General features: G+C 44.9%; 1 protein-coding gene across 1 annotated transcript in view; it reads right to left on the reverse strand.

The window, feature by feature from the left end:
• Positions 1-4,799: 4,799 nt before the first annotated feature.
• The window catches only part of LOC131569952 (protein arginine N-methyltransferase 5-like), a 29,138-nt gene continuing 12,620 nt past the window's right edge, over positions 4,800-21,317 (reverse strand). Inside the window, exons 8-14 of the mRNA XM_058822283.1 lie at positions 21,068-21,229; positions 19,199-19,276; positions 18,060-18,118; positions 12,216-12,338; positions 10,767-10,818; positions 9,120-9,178; positions 4,800-4,926 (exon numbers count right to left, since the gene is read on the reverse strand). Of these exons, the coding sequence (XP_058678266.1) occupies positions 4,800-4,926; positions 9,120-9,178; positions 10,767-10,818; positions 12,216-12,338; positions 18,060-18,118; positions 19,199-19,276; positions 21,068-21,229 (660 nt within the window). The remainder of the gene's footprint in view (positions 4,927-9,119; positions 9,179-10,766; positions 10,819-12,215; positions 12,339-18,059; positions 18,119-19,198; positions 19,277-21,067; positions 21,230-21,317) is intronic.

The following is a 21,317-nucleotide window of genomic DNA, read 5'->3' on the forward strand; positions in this document are numbered from 1 at the left end:
CTGTGTTCTTGGAACTCAGGGCTTTCTGCTTAAAAAAACACTAACCCTAGGTGTAACTCTAACCCTAACCCTAGGAAGGAAAATCAGCCTATGATTCGGGATGGTCTAATGAGAATAGCAGCAGAGGCAGCCAAGTTTTGTAACTTCTGCGGCCCTCTTGGGATGCATTTAAGAGCTGCAGTGTGCCTGGAGCACAGGGCTTCCTGGTTTTAAAAGTCCTAGGCCTAATCCTAACAGTAACCCTGGGAAGGTAATTCGGCCACTCATTAGGCTTCTTGCCAAGGAAAAAGCCGTGAAAACAGCCTTGTTGTGGCACTTCTGCGCTCCCTTTTGGATGCCTTTGGCAGATGCAGTAAGCCTGGAATTCAGGGCTTCCTTGTTAAAAAATCCTAGCCCTAGTCTGAACCCTAAACCTATCCCCAGGAAGGAAAATCAGCCTAAGTAAATGGATGGTGCAACGTCTAGAACACGATGGGAGATATTTTCTGTGATGGCAAAGTTTTTCCTTGCCAGACATAGTGGAAAAGCTTTCTGCTAAGATGTAGACTACAAAAGAGGCTTAACAAGAATGTACGATGCTCTCCGGAGCTAAGAGCCGCTCCCGGGCGTCTTTCGGCCACAACCCCGTTAAAAAGAGCACTGTGAGCGGTAAAATCATCTTTCCGCGAAGAAGCCGCCTCTTAGCCTCCAGGAGCCGGAGAGAGTGGCAGCTTCGGACAGGTGAAGAAGGAAGCTGTACAACATTGGGATTGTGTGGCGATCTTGCCAACTGATAGAAAACAGTACCTTTGCACTCTCCTGACTTTTCCAATCACATGAACATTCAATTGGAAGCTGTTTTGGACAACTTTTCTTTTCCTCATGCCAAGCACTTGGCTGACTTCCGTGCAATGTCTAGAACAAGATGGGACATGTTTTCTGTGCTGGCGCAGTTTGTCCTAGCCAGACATAGTGGAAAAGCTTTCTGTTAGGATGTAGACCACAAAAGACGCTAAAGATGATTGTATGACGCTGTCGGGTGATAAGCGCCGCTCCAGGGCGTCTTTCTGCAGAAGCCGCGCTAAGGAGAGCACTGTGAGCGGCACAATCGTCTTTGCGCGAAGAAGCCGCTTCTTCACCTCCGGGAGCCGGAGAGAGCGGCAGCGTCGGAAAGGTGAAGAAGGAAGCTGTACAACAATGGGATTGTGTGCGCAGCTTGCCAACTGATAGAAAACAGTACCTTTGCACTCTCCTGACTTTTCCAATCACCTGAATATTCGATTGGAATCTCTTTTGGACAGCTTTTCTTTTCTTCCTGCTAAATATTTGGCAGACCTCCGTGCAACATCTAGAACCCAATGGGAGATGTTTTCTGTGCTGGCACAGTTTTTCCTAGTCAGACATCGTGGCAAAGCTTTTTGCTAAGATGTATATCACAAAGACGCTAAAGACGAAGGTACAATGCTCTCCGGAGCTAAGTGCCGCTCCTTGTCGTCTTTCTGCAGAAGCCGCGCTCAGCAGAGCACTGTGAGCGGCACCATGGTCTTTTTGCGAAGAAGCCGCTTCTTGGGCTCCACGAGGTGGACAGAGCGGCAGCTTAGGAAGGGTGAAGAAAGAAGCTGTACAACATTGGGATTGTGTGTGCAGCTTGCCAACTGCTAGAAAACAGTACCTTTGCACTCTCCTGACTTTTCCAATCACATGAACATTTGATTGGAAGCTGTTTTGGACAGATTTCTTTTCGTCCTGCCCAAAACTTGGCAGAACTCTCTGCAACGTCTAGAACACGATGGGAGATGTTTTCTGTGCTGGCAAAGTTTTTCCTTGCCAGACATAGTGGAAAAGCTTTCTGCTAAGATGTAGACTACAAAAGAGGCTTAACAAGAATGTACGATGCTCTCCGGAGGTAAGAGCCGCTTCCGGGCGTCTTTCAGCAGAATCCACGCTAAGGAGAGCACAGTGAGCAGCACAATCGTCTTTGCGCGAAGAAGCCGCTTCTTCGCCTCCGCGAGCCGGAGAGAGCGGCATCTTCGGAAAGGTGAAGAAGGAAGCTGTACAACACTGGGATTGTGTGCACAGCTTGCCAACCGATAGAAAACAGTACCTTTGCACTCTCCTGACTTTTCCAATCACATGAACATTCGATTGGAAGCTGTTTTGGACAACTTTTCTTTTCTCCCTGCCAAACACTTGCCAGACCTCTGTGCAATATCTACAACACGCTGGGAGTTGTTTTCTGTGCCGGCACAGTTTTTCTAGCCACACATATTGGAAAAGCTTTCTGCTAAGATGTAGACGCGAAGAGACACTAAAGACGAAGGTACGATGCTCTCTGGAGCTAAGAGCCGCTCCCGGGCGTCTTTCGGCAGAACCCACGCTGCGGAGAGCACTGTGAGCGGCACCATCGTCTTGGCGCAAAGAGGGCACTTCTTCACCTCCGGGAGCCAGAGAGTGCAGCATCTTCGGAAAGGTGAAGAAGGAACATGCACAACACTGGGATTGTATGAGCATCTTGCCAACTGATAGAAAACAGTACCTTACCACTCTCCTGCCTTCTCCATTCACGTGAATATTTGATTGGAAGCATTTTGCACAACTTTCTTTCTCTTTTTCAAAACACTCGGCAGACCTCTCTTCAACTTCTAGAACACGATGGGAGATGTTTTCTGTGCCGGCACAGTTTCTCGTTGCCAGACATAGTGGAAAAGTTTTTTGCTGAGATGTAGATGAGAAGAGACGCTGAAGACGAAGGCACGATGCTCTCCGGAGCTAAGCGCCGCTCCCGGCCGTCTTTTGGGAGAATCCGCCCTGCGGAGAGCACTGTGACCGGCACCATCGTCTTGGCGCAAAGAAGGTGCTTCTTCGCCTCCGGGAGCCAGAGAGTGCTGCAGCTTCGGAAAGGTGAAGAAGGAAGCTGCACAACACTGGGATTGTGTGCGCAGCTTGCCAACTGATAGAAAACAGTACCTTTTTGTTCTCCTGCGTTTCCCGTTCACTTGAATATTTGATTGGAAGCTGTTTTCGACAACTTTCTAGCTCTTCCTGCAAAACACTCGGCAGACATCCCTTTAACTTCTAGAACATGATGGGAGATGTTTTCTGTGCTGCACGGTGTCTCCGTGCCAGACATAGTGTAAAAGCCTTTTGCTGAGATGCAGACGACAAGAGACGCTAAAGATGAAGGTACGATGCTCTCCGGAGCTGAGCGCCGCTCCCGGGTGTCTTTCTGCAGAAGCCTCGCTAAGGCGAGCACTGTGACCGGTACAATCGTCTTTTCGCCAAGAAGCCGCTTCTTCGCCTCCGGGAGCCGGAGAGAGCGGCAGCATGAGAAAGGTGAAGAAGGAAGCTGTACAACACTGGGATTGTGTGCACAGCTTGCCAACCAATAAAAAAGCCCCACTCCTCCCACTGGCAGTTCAACAGCCTAATTAGTGTCAATCAACCGCAATTAGCTTGTTAATAATCATTTGTGACCTAGCAATCAATCCCCATGGAATTCCCATAGGGGATCATGGGGATATCGGTGATCAATAACCCTCCCAAACCCCCCCAACCAGGCCACTTTCCTGCTCTTAATTAGCATTAATAACTCATTAGTGGCACTCATTAGCCTCAATTAACATTAATTAGCTCATTAATAATCGTTAATAACGCTGCAATCAATCCCCATGGAATTCCCATAGGGGATCATTGCGATATCAGTGGTCAACAACCCTCCCCTCCCCAAACCCCCCCAACCAGGCAACTTTCCCGCTCTTAATTAGCATTAATAACTAATTAGTGGCACTCATTAGCCTCAATTAACATTAATTAGCTCGTTAATAATTGTTAATGACCCCGCAGTCAATCCCCATGGAATTCCCATAGAGGATCATAGGGATATCGGTGATCAATAACCTTCCCCAAACCCCCCAACCAGGCCACTTTCCCCACTCTTAATTAGCCTTAATTGGTTCATTAATAGCCTGAATTACAGTTATTAACATTAATTAGTTCATTATTAGCCTTTAATAAATCTCTCATCAATCAATCGTTAATTCCGATAACGGATCAATAAAATATTGGTGATCAATAACCCTCCCCAAAGCCCCAGCGCACTTTTCCCCTCCCAATTAGCATTAATAATTCATTAATACCACTCCTTAGCCTTGATTAAAATTGATTAGCTCATTAATAATCGTTAATAACCCCCAATCAATCTGAACTAATTCTAATAAGGCATCAATAAAATATGGGTGATCAATAACCCCGATCCCACCCCCGTGACCCTTTTCCACTCCTAATGAGCCCTAATTGCTTCATTAAAACCCCTCATTAGGCTTAATTAGTTAATTGATAGCCCTCACTGCCCTCAATTAGCATTAATTAATTAATCAATAACCCGCCAATCATTCAATCAATCAATCAATCAATAATCAATTCTGACATTGGAGGGATCAAACGCCAGTGACCAATAACCCTTCCCTGCCTCTCCGGCCTCATTAGCGCTAATTAGCGCTCATTAGCTACTTAATTGTCATTAACAACCGTTAATAATCACTGACGGCAAGGATCAGTGGTTATTGATCGATTATCGGTTACTGATTATCGATCGGTTATCGGTGATCAATACGTCACCCGGGGCATTGATCAGTACTGATCGGTTATTGATCAGTTATCGATTATCGATCAGTTATTGATTATTGATCGATTATTGGTTATTGATTATCAATCTGTTATCGTTGATCAATACGTCACCCGGGGCATTGATCAGTACTGATCAGTTATTGATCAGTTATCGATTATCGATCAGTTAGTGGTTATTGATTACCGATCAATACTCACGTGACGACAGCATTGGGGTTTTTCTCGACGGCGTAGAGCCGCACGCGGGTCCCCGCCTGCTGCGCTGCCCTCAGCACGGCCGACACCAGCGGGCCCCGCCCGGCGCCCAGCACCATCAGAACCCTGCAGGAACGGGGCAAAAACACCCAAAATCGAGAAAATTCACCCCAAAAGCGGGGTGGGGACGCAAAAAACAACACCCCGAAAAAATCCCAGCAAAAAGAAACCCCAAAATTAGGAAAATTCACCCCAAAAGCGGGGCAGGGACGCAAAAAAATCCCCCAAAAGAATCCCAGCATAAAAACCCCCAAAAATCTTCAAAATCCACTCCAAAATCCACCCCAAAATCCACCCAAAAATTTCCAAAACCGTCAAAATTCACCCCAAAGCCACCAAATTCACCCCAAAATTCACCCAAAAGCCTCCAAAATCCCCCCAAAAGTCTTCAAAATTCACCCAAAAATCGGGTCAGGGACACAAAAAAACCCAAAAAAATCCCAGCGAAAAGAAACCCCAAATCCCAAAAAATCCACCCCAAAATCCCCCCCAAAAATACCCAAAAATCTTCAAAATCCACCCAAAATTCACCCCAAAATCAACAAAATTCACCCCAAAATCCCCCTAAAAATACCCAAAACCACCAAAATTCACCTAAAAATTCACCCAAAAACCCCCAAAAAATCCAAGCAAAAAAAATAACAACCAAATTCCAAAAATTCACCCCAAGAAATCCCCCGAAATTCAACCCAAATTGATCCCAAAATAGGCAAAATTCACCCCAAAATCGGGTCAGGGACGCAAAACCCCCCCCAAAAAAATCCCAGCAAAAAAAACCCCAAAATTCATCAAAATCCACCCCAAAATCCACCCCCAAAAATCTTCAAAATCCACCCCAAAATCCCCCCCAAAAATACCCAAAACCATCAAAATTCACCCCAAAACCAACTAATTCACCCCAAAATTCACCCAAAAGCCTCCAAAATCCACCCAAAAATTTTCAAAATTCACCCCAAAATCGGGTCAGGGACGCAAAAAAAGCCCAAAAATTCCCAGCAAAAAAAACCCCAAAATTGTGAAAATGCACCCCAAAATCGGGTCAGGGACACAAAAAAAAAAACAAAAAAAATCCCAGCGAAAAGAAACCCCAAATCCCAAAAAATCCACCCCAAAATCCCCCCCAAAAATACCCAAAAATCTTCAAAATCCACCCAAAATCCACCCCAAAATCCCCCTAAAAATACCCAAAACCACCAAAATTCACCCAAAAACCCCCAAAAAATCCAAGCAAAAAAAATAACAACCAAATCCCAAAAATTCACCCCAAGAAATCCCCCGAAATTCAACCCAAATTGATCCCAAAATAGGCAAAATTCACCCCAAAATCGGGTCAGGGACGCAAAACCCCCCCCCAAAAAATCCCAGCAAAAAAAAACCCAAAATTCATCAAAATCCACCCCAAAATCCACCCCCAAAAATCTTCAAAATCCACCCCAAAATCCCCCCCCAAAATACCCAAAACCACCAAAATTCACCTAAAAATTCACCCAAAAACCCCCAAAAAATCCAAGCAAAAAAAATAACAACCAAATCCCAAAAATTCACCCCAAGAAATCCCCTGAAATTCAACCCAAATTGATCCCAAAATTGTCAAAATTCACCCCAAAATCGGGTCAGGAACGCAAAAAACCCCCCCAAAAAATCCCAGCAAAAAAACCCCCAAAATTCATCAAAATCCACCCCAAAATCCCCCCAAAATCCCCAAAACCATCAACATTCACCCCAAAACCACCAATTTCACACCAAAATTCACCCAAAAGCCTCCAAAATCCACCCAAAAATTTTCAAAATTCACCCAAAAATCGGGTCAGGGATGCAAAAAAGCCCAAAAATCCCAGCAAAAAAACACCCAAATGCCAAAAATTCACCCCAAAAATCCCCCCAAAAATCCCCCGAAATTCAACCCAAATTGATCCCAAAATTGGCAAAATTCACCCCAAAATCGGGTCAGGAATGCAAAAAACCCCCCCAAAAAAATCCCAGCAAAAAAACCCCCAAAATTCATCAAAATCCACCCCAAAATCCACCCCCAAAAATCTTCAAAATCTACCCCAAAATCCCCCCAAAATACCCAAAACCATCAAAATTCACCCCAAAACCACCAAATTCACCCCAAAATTCACCCAAAAGCCTCCAAAATCCCCCCAAAAATCTTCAAAATTCACCCCAAAATCGGGTCAGGGACGCAAAAAACCCCAAAAATATCCCAGCAAAAAAACCCCAAAATTCCTCAAAATCCATCCTAAAATCCACCCCCAAAAATGTTCAAAATTCACCCCAAAATCCACCCCAAAAATTCCCTGAAATCTTCTGTGGTGGTTTGACCAGAAAGAAGTAGGAATTCTGGGATGTTCTGGTCAAACCAATGGGTGCTTGGATTTTGATATTGGCACCTGGGGTAGCCAGTGGGTTTTACGACACACCTCCGAGAACACCCTGGGGTTAAAAGCAGAGCTTCGGCCCTGGGAGGCTCTCTTGGGACTTCGAGGGACGGAGGTCAGAGCTCTCCCCTGTTCAGCCGCTGCCGCTGGGCGGGGGAGGGGCAGCCATGCGGTAGGCCTGGGCCTGGACAGAGATGGGAGTGAGGAGGCCTTGGATGATGGAAGGGTGGAGGAAGAGCCCCAAGAGACATCGGACAGCCTTTCCCCCCCGCCCCCCGGAGACAGAGAGAGAGAGAGAGAGAGAGTGCAGCCTGTGTCGTTACCTTGAAATTCAGTAAATATGTGCTGGCAGCAGGCAGCCCAGCTGAGGAGATGGGGGGGGGGGGGGGGTGTGCAGCCAGGAGTCCAGCCGCCTGGAGGAGTTTTTAACCCCTTTTGGACAATGAAAACCCTACAGAACATTAACCCTTCCTAGATGTGTGATAAGAGTGAAGGAGGACGAAGGAAATGAACCAGTGATGGGGGTCTGGACCGGAGAGAGAGAGAGTGAGAGATGTTGAAAGAAGGGAGAAGATGGAGTGGCATTTTATGCTGGACTCTTTTGTGTAGCCATGGACAGAGCTATGTTTCCGTGAGATACAGAGACTGAGTCCAGGGGGAGAAATGTCCCAGTGCCAGAGAAGATTCAGTGTGGGTACCCCTCGGCCCCAGGGGGTATATAAAATATGGGGGGGACGGATGTCCCAAAGGTGAGAAGGTGAGATACTGTGTTTTTCTGGAACTGGACAAAGCATCCTTAAAAAAAGACAACCCTGGAAACAGCCCTGATCCCTGTTCGGTGGTGAGAGCACCGGAACAAGGACGGAAAAGGCCACCACGACACACAGAAGGACTCCCTCTCCTCTTGAGGAGCTGAAAGTCTGAGCAATCTGAAGGGTGGTGTTGGACCTAGAATTGGTGATTTTGGAGGATGTATTGTATTGGGAATTTAGGGGGGAGGAGGAGGAGAGTGTTTTTGTGAGGTTTTCATTTTCCTTGTTGTTTTTTTCTTTTGTGTGTAGTTTAGTAATTGTTTGTGTGTAGCTTAGTTAATAAGATTTTCTTTATGTTAAGTTTGGAGCCTGCTTTGCTTATTCCTGGTCACATCTCACAGCAGACACCGGGGAGAAGGTGTACCCATGAGGCTCTGGCTTTGCCAGGCCCAAACCATAACATCTTCATAATCCACCCCAAAATCACCAAAATTCACCCCAAAATCCCCCCGAAAAATACCCAAACCCTTCAAAATTCACCCCAAAATCCAACACAGGTATTGACCAAAATCCAACCCAAAAATACCAAAAAATGACCCAAAATTCACCCCAATATCGGCTCCAGCACCCCCAAAACCCAAACCTCAAAAATGGGAAAATTCACCCCAAAAATGGAAAATTCACCCCAAAAATGGGAACCACTGGGACAGATTTTGGGGTGAATTTGGGGGATTTTGGGGTGGATTTTTGGATGGATTTTAGGGTGAATTTTAGGGTGAATTTTGGGGTGAATTTTGGGGCATTTTGGGGTGCACTTTGCGGTGAATTTGAGGGATTTTGGGGTGAAATTTGGGGTGAATATTGGGGTGAATTTGCGGGACTTTGGGGTGAATATTGGGGTGAATTTGGGGCGAATGTTGGGGTGAATTTTGGTGATTTCGGGGCGAATGTTGGGGTGAACTTGGGGGATTTTGGGGTGAATTTTGGGGTGAATTTGGGGGATTTTGGGGTGAATTTTGGGGCATGTTAGGGTGAATTTTTGGGTGAATTTGGGGGATTTTGGGGTGAATTTTGGGGGATTTTGGGATGAAATTTGGGGTAAATTTGGGGCATTTTGGGCACTCACTGCACGTTGGTCTCGCCCTCCGCCTCGGGCACTCGGTCCTGCAGGCACTTGAAGATGCCCTGAAATCATGCAAATTTATGCAAATTTATGCAAAGACACACCAATTTATGCAAAACAGGGGCACGGCATCACCCAAACCACCCCCACTGGCCCTAACCCAGACAGTGGGCGTGGCCATGCTAATGAGAGCAGCAGCCACAACCACCATTCAGCCAATTAAAAAAACAAATCTATGCAAATGAGGAGCTCTTTTATGCAAATCGCAGCTACATTATGCAAATTAGGGGTGCTTCGATGCAAATTACGCATATATATAGCTTAAATGGACTCTAAAAGAGGCGTGGCTATGCAAATTAGGACCATTTTAGGCAAATCAGGGACCTTAATGTAAATTAAGATCATACCACAGCAAATAGCGCTGCGGTATGTAACTATAATAATTAATATGCAAATAAGGTCATGAATATGGAAATAAGGACTGTCACGTGCTTGCATTTAATGGTGTTTATGCAAATTAAAGCAGTAATTATGCAAGTCACCTGTTAAATTATGCAAATTAAAAGAAAACCACACAAAAAGCTGACTAAATTATGCAAGTCAACAATTAAATTATGCAAATCACTCACAAATACATGCAAAATAAACACATTATGCAAATCAGCAATTAAGGTATTCAAACCTATAACTAATCAATAATTAACACAAATCAACACCGATTAAATAATGCTAAATACCCCCTAATTTATACAAGTAATTATAATAATTAAAAATTAAAAAAAAATTTAAAAAGCATTAAATATGAATATAAAATAATAATAACAAATTATTTTATTAATATTATAATAATAAATATTCTATTTTTATTTTACCGCAATATCGATTATTGCGCCGCCGATTAATTCAGCATTGGTTAATTTGCATAAATCAGTGATTCATTTATGCAAAATTTTTTTCATAAATCAGTGATTCTGTTATGCAAATTAAGGCTGAGTTGGATCCAAGGAGATGAATGAGAAGGGAGGCGCCCATGCAAATTAGCTGCATTAATATGCAAATGAGGGGAAAAGAGGGCGGAGCAAAGGGGGAAGGAAGGGGTGGGGTATGCAGATGAGATGCAAATGAGGGGGCGGTACCTGTTGGTATTGGCAGTATTTGATTGGATCCTTCTCGAAGACCTCGTAGGTCTGAGCTGTACAACACTGGGATTGTGTGCGCAGCTTGCCAACTAATAAAAAACAGTACCTTACTAATCTCCTGCCTTCTCCATTCACGTGAATATTTGATTGGAAGCATTTTGCACAACTTTCTTTCTCTTTTTGCAAAACACTCGGCAGACCTCCGTGTAACTTCTAGAACACGATGGGAGATGTTTTCTGTGCCGGCACAGTTTCTCGTTGCCAGACATAGTGGAAAAGCTTTTTGCTGAGATGTAGACGAGAAGAGACGCTGAAGACGAAGGTACGATGCTCTCCGGAGCTAAGCGCCGCTCCTGGCCGTCTTTCGGCAGAAGCCTCGCTAAGGCGAGCACTGTGACCGGTACAATCGTCTTTTCGCCAAGAAGCCGCTTCTTCACCTCTGGGAGGCGGAGAGAGCGGCAGCATCAGAAAGGTGAAGAAGGAAGCTGTACAACACTGGGATTGTGTGCACAGCTTGCCAACCAATAAAAAAGCCCCACTCTTCCCACTGGCAGTTCTCCAGCCTAATTAGCGGCAATCAACAGCAATTAGCTCGTTAATAATCGTTAATGACCCGGCAATCAATCCCCATGGAATTCCCATAGGGGATCATTGGGATATCGGTGATCAATAACCCTCCCCAAACCCCCCCAACCAGGCCACTTTCCTGCTCTTAATTAGCATTAATAACTCATTAGTGGCACTCATTAGCCTCAATTAACATTAATTAGCTCGTTAATAATTGTTAATAATGCTGCAATCAATGCCCATGGAATTCCCATAGGGGATCATTGGGATATCGGTGATCAATAACCCTCCCCAAACCCCCCAACCAGGCCACTTTCCCCACTCTTAATTAGCCTTAATTGGTTCATTAATAGCCTGAATTACAGTTATTAACATTAATTAGTTCATTATTAGCCTTTAATAAATCTCTCATCAATCAATCGTTAATTCCGATAACGGATCAATAAAATATTGGTGATCAATAACCCTCCCCAAAGCCCCAGTGCACTTTTCCCCTCCCAATTAGCATTAATAATTCATTAATACCACTCTTTAGCCTCGATTAAAATTGATTAGCTCATTAATAATCGTTAATAACCCCCAATCAATCTGAACTAATTATAATAAGGCATCAATAAAATATGGGTGATCAATAACCCCCATCCCACCCATGTGACCCTTCTCCACTCCTAATGAGCCTTAATTGCTTCATTAAAACCCCTCATTAGGCTTAATTAGTTAATTGATAGCCCTCACTGCCCTCAATTAGCATTAATTAATTAATCAATAACCCGCCAATCATTCAATCAATCAATCAATAATCAATTCTGACATTGGAGGGATCAAACGCCAGTGATCAATAACCCCCCCCTCCCGCCTCTCCGGCCTCATTAGCGCTAATTAGCGCTCATTAGCTCCTTAATTGTCATTAACAACCGTTAATAATCACTGACGGCAAGGATCAGCGGTTATTGATCGATTATCAGTTACTGATTATCGATCGGTTATCGGTGATCAATACGTCACCCAGGGCATTGATCAGTACTGATCGGTTATTGATCAGTTATCGATTATCGATCAGTTATTGATTATTGCTTGATTATCGGTTATTGATTATCAATCGGTTATCAGTGATCAATACGTCACCTGGGGCATTGATCAGTAGTGATCGGTTATTGATCAGTTATCGATTATCGATCAGTTATTGACTATTGATCAGTTATCGGTTATTGATTATCGATCAGTTATCGGTGATCAATACTTCCGTGATGACGGCGTTAGGGTACTTCTCGACGGCGTAGAGCCGCACGCGGGGCATTGATCAGTACTGACCACCTATTGATCCGTTATCGGTTATCGATCAGTTATTGATTATTGATCAGTTATTGGTTCTTGATCGGTGATCAATACTCACGTGACGACGGCGTTGGGGTTCTTCTCGACGGCGTAGAGCCGCACGCGGGTCCCCGCCTGCCGCGCCGCCCTAAGCACGGCCGACACCAACGGGCCCCGCCCAGCGCCCAGCGCCATCACCACTCTGCGGGAACGGGGCAAAACCACCCAAAATTGGGAAAATTCACGCCAAAAGCAGGGCGGGGCCGCAAAAAACAACACCCCGAAAAAGTCCCAGCAAAAAGAAACCCCAAAATTAGGAAAATTCACCCCAAAAGCGGGGCGGGGGACGCAAAAATAAACCCCGAAAAAATCCCAGCAAAAAAACCCCCAAAATTCATCAAAATCCACCCCAAAATCCACCCCAAAAATCTTCAAAATTCACCCCAAAATCCACCCAAAAATCCACAAAAAAACCACCCAAAAATTTCCAAAACCCTCAAAATTCACCACAAAACTACCAAATTCACACCAAAATTCACCAAAAAGCCTCCAAAATCCCCCCAAAAATGTTCAAAATTCACCCTAAAATCGGGTCAGGGACGCAAAAAAAGCCAAAAAAATTCCCAGCATAAAAACCCCCAAAATTGTGAAAATTCACCCCAAAATCGTGTCAGGGACACAAAAAAAAAAAAAAAAAACCCCAAAAAATCTCAGCGAAAAGAAACTCCAAATCCCAAAAAATCCACCCCAAAATCCCCCCCAAAAATATCCAAAAATCTTCAAAATCCACACAAAATCCACCCCAAAATCACCAAAATTCACCTCAAAATCCCCCTAAAAATACCCAAAACCACCAAAATTCACCCAAAAACTCCCAAAAAATCCAAACAAAAAAAACCCCAACCAAATCCCAAAAATTCACCCAAGAAATCCCCTGAAATTCAACCCAAATTTATCCCAAAATTGTCAAAATTCACCCCAAAATCGGGTCAGGGATGCAAAAAACACGCAAAAAAAAAATCCCAGCAAAAATCCCCAAAATTCATCAAAATCCACCCCAAAACTCTTCAAAATCCACCCCAAAATCCCCCCCAAAAATACCCAAAACCATCAAAATTCACCCCAAAACCAACTAATTCACCCCAAAATTCACCCAAAAGCCTCCAAAATCCACCCAAAAATATTCAAAATTCACCCCAAAATCGGGTCAGGGACGCAAAAAAAGCCCAAAATTCCCAGCAAAAAAACACCCAAATGCCAAAAATTCACCCCAAAAATCCCCCCAAAAATCCCCCGAAATTCAACCCAAATTGATCCCAAAATTGGCAAAATTCACCCCAAAATCGGGTCAGGAACGCAAAAACCCCCCCCAAAAAATCCCAGCTAAAAACCCCCCAAAATTCATCAAAATCCACCACAAAATCCACCCGAAAAATCTTCAAAATCTACGCCAAAATCCACCCAAAATACCCAAAACCATCAAAATTCACCCCAAAACCACCAAATTCACCCCAAAATTCACCCAAAAGCCTCCAAAATCCCCCCAAAAATCTTCAAAATTCACCCCAAAATCGGGTCAGGGACGCAAAAAACCCCAAAAAAAATCCCAGCAAAAAAACCCCAAAATTCATCAAAATCCACCCCCAAAAATCTTCAAAATTCACCCCAAAATTGGGTCAGGGACGCAAAAACAGCCCAAAAATTCCGAGCAAAAAAACCCCCAAAATTGTGAAAATTTACCCCAAAAATCCCCCAAAAAATCCCCTGAATTTCAACCCAAATTGATCCCAAAATTGGCAAAATTCACCCCAATATCAGGTCAGGGAGGCAAAAAACCCCAAAAAAATCCCAGCAAACAAACCCCAAAATTCACCCCAAAATCCACCCCCAAAAATCTTCAAAATTCACCCCAAAATCCACCCCAAAAATCTTCAAAATCCACCCCAAAATCCACTCCAAAATCCACCCCAAAAATCTTCAAAATCCACCCCAAAAATCTTCAAAATTCACCCAAAATCCACCTCAAAATCCACCCCAAAAATCTTCAAAATTCACCCCAAAATCCACCCAAAATCCACCCTAAAATCCCCCCCAAAATTTCCCAAAAATCTTCAAAATCCAACCCAAAATCCCCCCCAAAATCAACAAAATTCACCCCAAAATCCCCCCAAACATACCCAGAAATCTTCAAAATCCACCCAAAATCCACTCAAAAATTTCCAAAACCAACAAAATTCACCCCAAAACCACCAAATTCACCACAAAATTCACCCAAAAGCCTCCAAAATCCCCCCAAAAATCTTCAAAATTCACCCCAAAATCGGATCAGTAACGCAAAAAACCCCCAAAAAAATCCCAGCAAAAAAACCCCAAAATTCCTCAAAATCCATCCTAAAATCCACCCCCAAAAATGTTCAAAATTCACCCCAAAATCCACCCCAAAAATTCCCTGAAATCTTCATAATCCACCCCCAAATCCACCCCCAAATCCACCCCAAAATCACCAAAATTCACCCCAAAATCCCCCCGAAAAATATCCAAACCCTTCAAAATTCACCCCAAAATCCAACGCAGGTATTGACCAAAATCCAACCCAAAAATACCAAAAAATGACCCAAAATTCACCCAAAATTCACCCCAAAATCGGCTCCAGCACCCCCAAAACCCAAACCTCAAAAATTCACCCCAAAAATAGAAAATTCACCCCAAAAATGGGAACCACTGGGGCAGATTTTGGGGTGAATTTGGGGGATTTTGGGGTGGATTTTTGGATGGATTTTAGGGTGAATTTTGGGGCATTTTGGGGTGAATTTTGGGGTGAATTTGGGGGTTTTTCGACGGAAGGAGACCCGGACATCAATTTGATCATCACAGGCCCCTAAAGTAGCTAACACTCTCTGGTTTGCTGGATTGGTGTTTTGCAAGGCACACTGCTTCAATAGCGCCCCCTTCATGTAGTCTGCAACACCAGCCCAATCTATGGCAGTAGCTGCTCTATCAATAACATTTCCAAATGATTCTTCCCTTCCTTGCTTAATACCCATATAAGCCGGTAACCCTCCTGGCTCTTTAACCATGTCTATTGCAGCACGCACTAACCACATAGACTCTCTAAGTTTATCAGCTCCCGATATCGTCTGTGCCTCTGTACGCAAATACACCCCTAAGCCCATCAGCTCCTCTACTGTCACTCCATGTAATGGGTCTCCCTGGGCTCGTTGTACAGCAACCGACTCATTTACCAACGCTTGCCAATGTGCGTTAAACAATAACTGCTGATGCTGAGTGAATATCAACCGAACTATTCCTCTTAAATCATTAGGACATAAAACCTGAGTATTAAAAAGATAATCTAACATTTGCCTAACAGGTTCACTTTTTACTCCAAACTGACTAACCGTAGAACATAGCTGAGTTAACAGTTTCCAATCTAAGGGAGTATATTCTGCTATATTATGCGTAAGGTTCCCCTGTGCATCATACTGTGGTGTGTATGTGACCGGACATGCAAGACTAGAAGCTATTTCCACCGCTTCACCATCCCCCATTTGCATTACTTCTTTCGCCAAAGCAGCCCAAGCTTCCCTCCTTTGTTTAGCCATCTCCCCCCATGGATCACGGTGTGCCCCTGGGATGGGATCTGGCTCTTTAAGGGTGCTATGCTGCTGGCGCTTCGGTGCAGACACCGAGTTTTCGTACGGGGAAGGCAGTGAAGCAGAGGCTGGCTCGAGCGGGGGAATCAGGGGCCCCCCCGCTGGAGCTGACAGTGAAACCGGAGCCGGCTCGAGCGGAGCCGGCCTGCAGGGGCGAATCGACCCCCCCGCTGGAGCCGGCTCGGGCGGGGGAAAGGGCCCCCCCCCCCCGCCGAAGCTGTAACCGGAGCCGGCTCGCACGGGGGAAGCGGCGGAGGCAAGGCTGGCGGCGGAGGCGAAGCTGGCTTGCTCCCACCCCCACCATCTGACCCGCCTGAAGCTGGTGGCGGAGCCAAAGCTGGTTTGCTCTTACCCCCACCATCCGACTCGCCCTCCCCCTCTGACAGGAAAGGTGCAGACAGTTCCACTGCGCCTATAGGAAAATCCTCCACACCACTTTGCTGGGGACTCTTATGCATAAGTACCTTAGTTACAGAAGGTGCCAGGGGATCATCCTCACGACCATACCCTATATTCCTCTTATGAGCTTCTGTCGCCCTTTCTGCTGCCTTTCTCTCAGAGACCTGCTGAAGTAACGTGTTATACACCACCCGCCATAACTTCCCGAATTTCTTTGCTGACTTATCATCGTCTAACACTGTATCCCACAATATTTCCCCAAACTTCTTCCACTCTGCTAGCTCATGAACTGTATGAGGATTAGAAAAGATACCCTTAGCATGGCCATAAGCTAATAACCCTGGTAACTCCTTTTTTAAATCTATCCCTTTTATCTCTTGCCACTCTAAATATGGGGCGAATAAATCATATGCCGCTTGCCTATCCATACCTATTAATCAGCGCGCGCTGTTGCAGCTCTCCAGGCTCCGGCGGACACGTATTGGCTTAAGTCACCGTTGTGAACCTTAAGGGTGCTTCAAATTCCGGCACCGTCCCGGCTGCAAGGACCCAAACCCAACTTCCTCGACCATGGCGTAATCCCTTTTTCTTTTAATTCGAGAAAAAGGGCAGAGATTCGGTTATGCCCGCATTCTCCACCATTTGTCGACGGAAGGAGACCCAGACATCCGTTTGATCATCACAGGCCCAATTTTATTGATCAGTACGGCGGGTTAAATACAGTTCATAATGAGCTTCATACATATTGCAAAAATTGAGCTCAGGATTGGTCAGTTACATATCAGCACCTACGCCTACTTCTGCATTCCTATGGTTCTACTTTTGATACTTTTCACATATTCTCAGGATATATTCAGGACTAATCTCTACTCCCTTTCCTCATGTTGCAGCAAGGTCACTGCTGACCTTTCCTTTTAGCTTGCTGACTGCTGGCTTTTCTCCTTCAGCTTAACCAGCGGCATTATTTCAGCGTGGCCTTTCTCAGCTAACCAATTATTAATAATACTCTCCACATTCAATCACTTAACACCTCTTTGCATTCTCCTCCTGAGGAATTAGATCTTTTTGGAAGTTCAAACGCCAGTATATCTAACACTACAGCTAGCGGATGGTTTAGCTTCAAATTTTCGGCTGCTCAGAATTTAAACCAACCTAAAGAAACATGGGCCACACTAGATTCATCCCTGAATGTGAGTGAATTCTCTCCACAGCATTACAGTCAATGTAACGGCACAAATATCACGGCACCAATGAAATTACCCACAGGAATATTTTTGATTTGTGGAGACAGGGCGTGGAATGGTATACCAGCTAAACCACAGGGTGGACCCTGTTTTTTGGGAAAATTGTCACTGTTTCACCCTAATGTGTCCTTGCTAATGCAGCTGAGTCAAAATTCAAACAGGAAAAAACGTAGCATACATGACTTAGACTGCAGCCAGATAGGAGATCCACAGTTTTGGGGTACATTCAAACAGGGGTTTGGGGTGAATTTTGGGGCATTTTAGGGTGAATTTTGGGGTGAATTTTGGGGTGAATTTGGGGTGAATTTTGGGGTGAATTTGCGCGATTTTGGGGTGAATTTTGGGGTGAATTTTGGGGCATTTTGTGGTGAATTTTGGGGCATTTGAGGGTGAATTTTGGGGTGAATTTTGGTGATTTTGGGGCGAATGTTGGGGTGAATTTGGGGGATTTTGGGGTGAATTTTGGAGCATGTTAGGGTGAATTTTGGGCTGAATTTGGGGGATTTTGGGGTGAATTTTGGGGCATGTTAGGGTGAATTTTTGGGTGAATTTGGGGGATTTTGGGGTGAATTTTGGGGGATTTTGGGATGAAATTTGGGGTAAATTTGGGGCATTTTGGGCACTCACTGCACGTTGGTCTCGCCCTCCGCCTCGGGCACTCGGTCCTGCAGGCACTTGAAGATGCCCTGAAATCATGTAAATTTATGCAAATTTATGCAAAGACACACCAATTTATGCAAATCAGGGGCACGGCATCACACAAACCACCCCCACCGGCCCTAACCCAGACAGTGGGCGTGGCCATGCCAATGAGAGCAGCGGCCACACCCACCAAAGCCTCATTCAGCCAATTAAAAAAATGAATCTATGCAAATGAGGAGCTCCGTTATGCAAATCGCAGCTACATTATGCAAATTAGGGGTGCTTCGATGCAAATTACGCATATATATAGCTTAAATGGACTCTAAAAGAGGTGTGGCTATGCAAATTAGGACCATTTTAGGCAAATCAGGGACTTTAATGCAAATGAAGATCATACCACAGCAAATAGCGCTGCGGTATGTAACTATAATAATTAATATGCAAATAAGGTCATGAATATGGAAATAAGGACTGTCACGTGCTTGCATTTAATGGTGTTTATGCAAATTAAAGCAGTAATTATGCAAGTAATCTGTTAAATTATGCAAATTAAAAGAAAACCACACAAAAAGCTGACTAAATTATGCAAATCACCAATTAAATTATGCAAATCACTCACAAATACATGCAAAATAAACACATTATGCAAATCAGCAATTAAGGTATTCAAATCTATAACTAATCAATAATTAACACAATCAACACCGATCAAATAATGCTAATTACCCCCTAATTTATACAAGTAATTATAATAATAAAAATTTTAAAAATTTAAAAAAGCAATAAATATAAATATAAAATAATAATAACAAATTATTTTATTAATAATATAATAATAAATATTCTATTTCTTATTTTACCGCAATATCGATTATTGCGCCGCCGATTAATTCAGCATTGGTTAATTTGTATAAATCAGTGATTCATTTATGCAAAATTTTTTTCATATCACGGTGATTCATTTATGCAAATTAAGGCTGAGTTGGATCCAAGGCGATGAATGAGAAGGGAGGCGCCCATGCAAATTAGCCGCATGAATATGCAAATGAGGGGAAAAGAGGGCGGAGCGAAGGGGGGAGGAAGGGGTGGGGTATGCAGATGAGATGCAAATGAGGGGGCGGTACCTGCTGGTATTGGCAGTATTTGATTTGATCCTTCTCGAAGACCTCGTAGGTCTGAGACTCCAGGTTGTCCATCAGGGGCTGCCGAGACCCAAAATCCGCGGAATTCACCCCAAAATTCACCCCAGAAATGGGCAAAAAGTCACCCAGAATTCACCAAAAAATTCCCAAAAATTCACCCCAAAAACTACCCTAAAAATGGAGAAATTCGCCCAAAATTTCACCCAAAATTCCACCCAAAATTTCCCCAAAATTCCCCCAAAAATCGACACCAAAATTTCCCAAACTGTCCCCAAAATTCCTCCAAAAATTGACACAAAAATTTCTCAAATTTCCCCCGAAATTCCCCCCAAAATTCCTGCCAATATTTCCCCAAAAATTGACACAAAAATTTCCCTAATTTCCCCCAAAATTCCCCCCAAGATTTCCCCAAAATTGACACCAAAATTTCCTAAATTTTCCCCAAAATTCCCAAAAACTTTCCCCAAAAATTGCTCAAAAAAATCCCAAAATTCTTCCAAAGTTCTGGAGGGACTGGGCGGGACTAGTTTATACTGGTTTATACTGGTTTGTACTGGGAGGGACTGGGATCAAACTGGGATGTACTGGGAGGGACTGGTTTATACTGGTTTGTACTGGGAGGGGACTGGTTTATACTGGTTTGTACTGGGAGGGACTGGTTTATACTGGTTTGTACTGGGAGGTTACTGGGATGGACTGGGATGAACTGGGATCAAACTGGGATCAAACTGGGATGGACTGGGATGAACTGGGATCAAACTGGGATGAACTGGGATGGACTGGGATGAACTGGGATCAAACTGGGATGAACTGGGATGGACTGGGATGAACTGGGATCAAACTGGGGTGAACTGGGATGGACTGGGATGAACTGGGATGGACTGGGATCAAACTGGGATGGACTGGGATGAACTGGGATGGACTGGGAGTTACTGGTTTGGGGTTTTTGGTTACTGGGAGTTACTGGTTTGGGGTCAGGGCTTACTGGGGGGTTACTGGTTTGAACTGGGACGGGTTTTGGGGTTACTGGGAGTTACTGGGAGTTACTGGTTTGGGGTTTTGGGGTTACTGGGATGGACTGGGATGGACTGGGAGGTTACTGGGATGAACTGGGATGAACTGGGATGGACTGGGATGGACTGGGATGGGTTTTGGGGTCACTGGTTTGAGGTTTTCCCTTACTGGGTTGGGGTTTTTTGTAACTGGGAGTTACTGGTTTGGGGTCAGGGCTTACTGGGCTGTACTGGGATGGACTGGGAGGGACTGGGATCAAACTGGGATGGACTGGGATGAACTGGGATGGACTGGGAGTTACTGGTTTGGGGTTTTTGGTTACTGGGAGTTACTGGTTTGGGGTCAGGGCTTACTGGGGGGTTACTGGTTTGAACTGGGACGGGTTTTGGGGTTACTGGGAGTTACTGGGAGTTACTGGTTTGGGGTTTTTGGTTACTGGTTTGAACTGGGATGGACTGGGATGGACTGGGACGGGTTTTGGGGTTACTGGGAGTTACTGGTTTGGGGTCAGGGGTTCCCAGTGGGTTACTGGTTTGAACTGGGCTGTACTGGGATGAACTGGGATGGACTGGGATGAACTGGGATGGGTTTTGGGGTCACTGGTTTGAGGTTTTCCCTTACTGGTTTGGGGTTTTTTGTAACTGGGGGGTTACTGGGATGAACTGGGGGGTTACTGGGATGAACTGGTCCATACTGGTCTCACCTGGAGCGGGCTCTGCAGGTAATCCTGGGTACTGGGAGTTACTGGTTTGGGGTTTTTGGTTACTGGGGAGTTACTGGGCTGCACTGGGGGGTTACTGGGATGAACTGGGATGAACTGGTCCATACTGGTCTCACCTGCAGCGGGCTCTGCAGGTAATCCTCGTAGCCCCTGGCATAGAGCTCGTAGGCCGAGGGCGGCGGCCGGTGCTGGCCCAGGTGCTCCAGGTACTGCAGGTACGCGGCCAGGGGGTGCCCGCCGTGCCAGGGGCTGCCCTGCACCACGATCTGCACGTCCAGCTGCGGGGGAAACCAGTACAAACCAGTACAGACCAGTACAAACCAGTACAGACCAGTACAAACCAGTATGGGCACAAACAACAGAAAA

This window comes from Ammospiza caudacuta, chromosome 32 (assembly GCF_027887145.1).
Source record: "Ammospiza caudacuta isolate bAmmCau1 chromosome 32, bAmmCau1.pri, whole genome shotgun sequence".
NCBI classification, from domain to species: Eukaryota; Metazoa; Chordata; class Aves; order Passeriformes; family Passerellidae; genus Ammospiza; species Ammospiza caudacuta.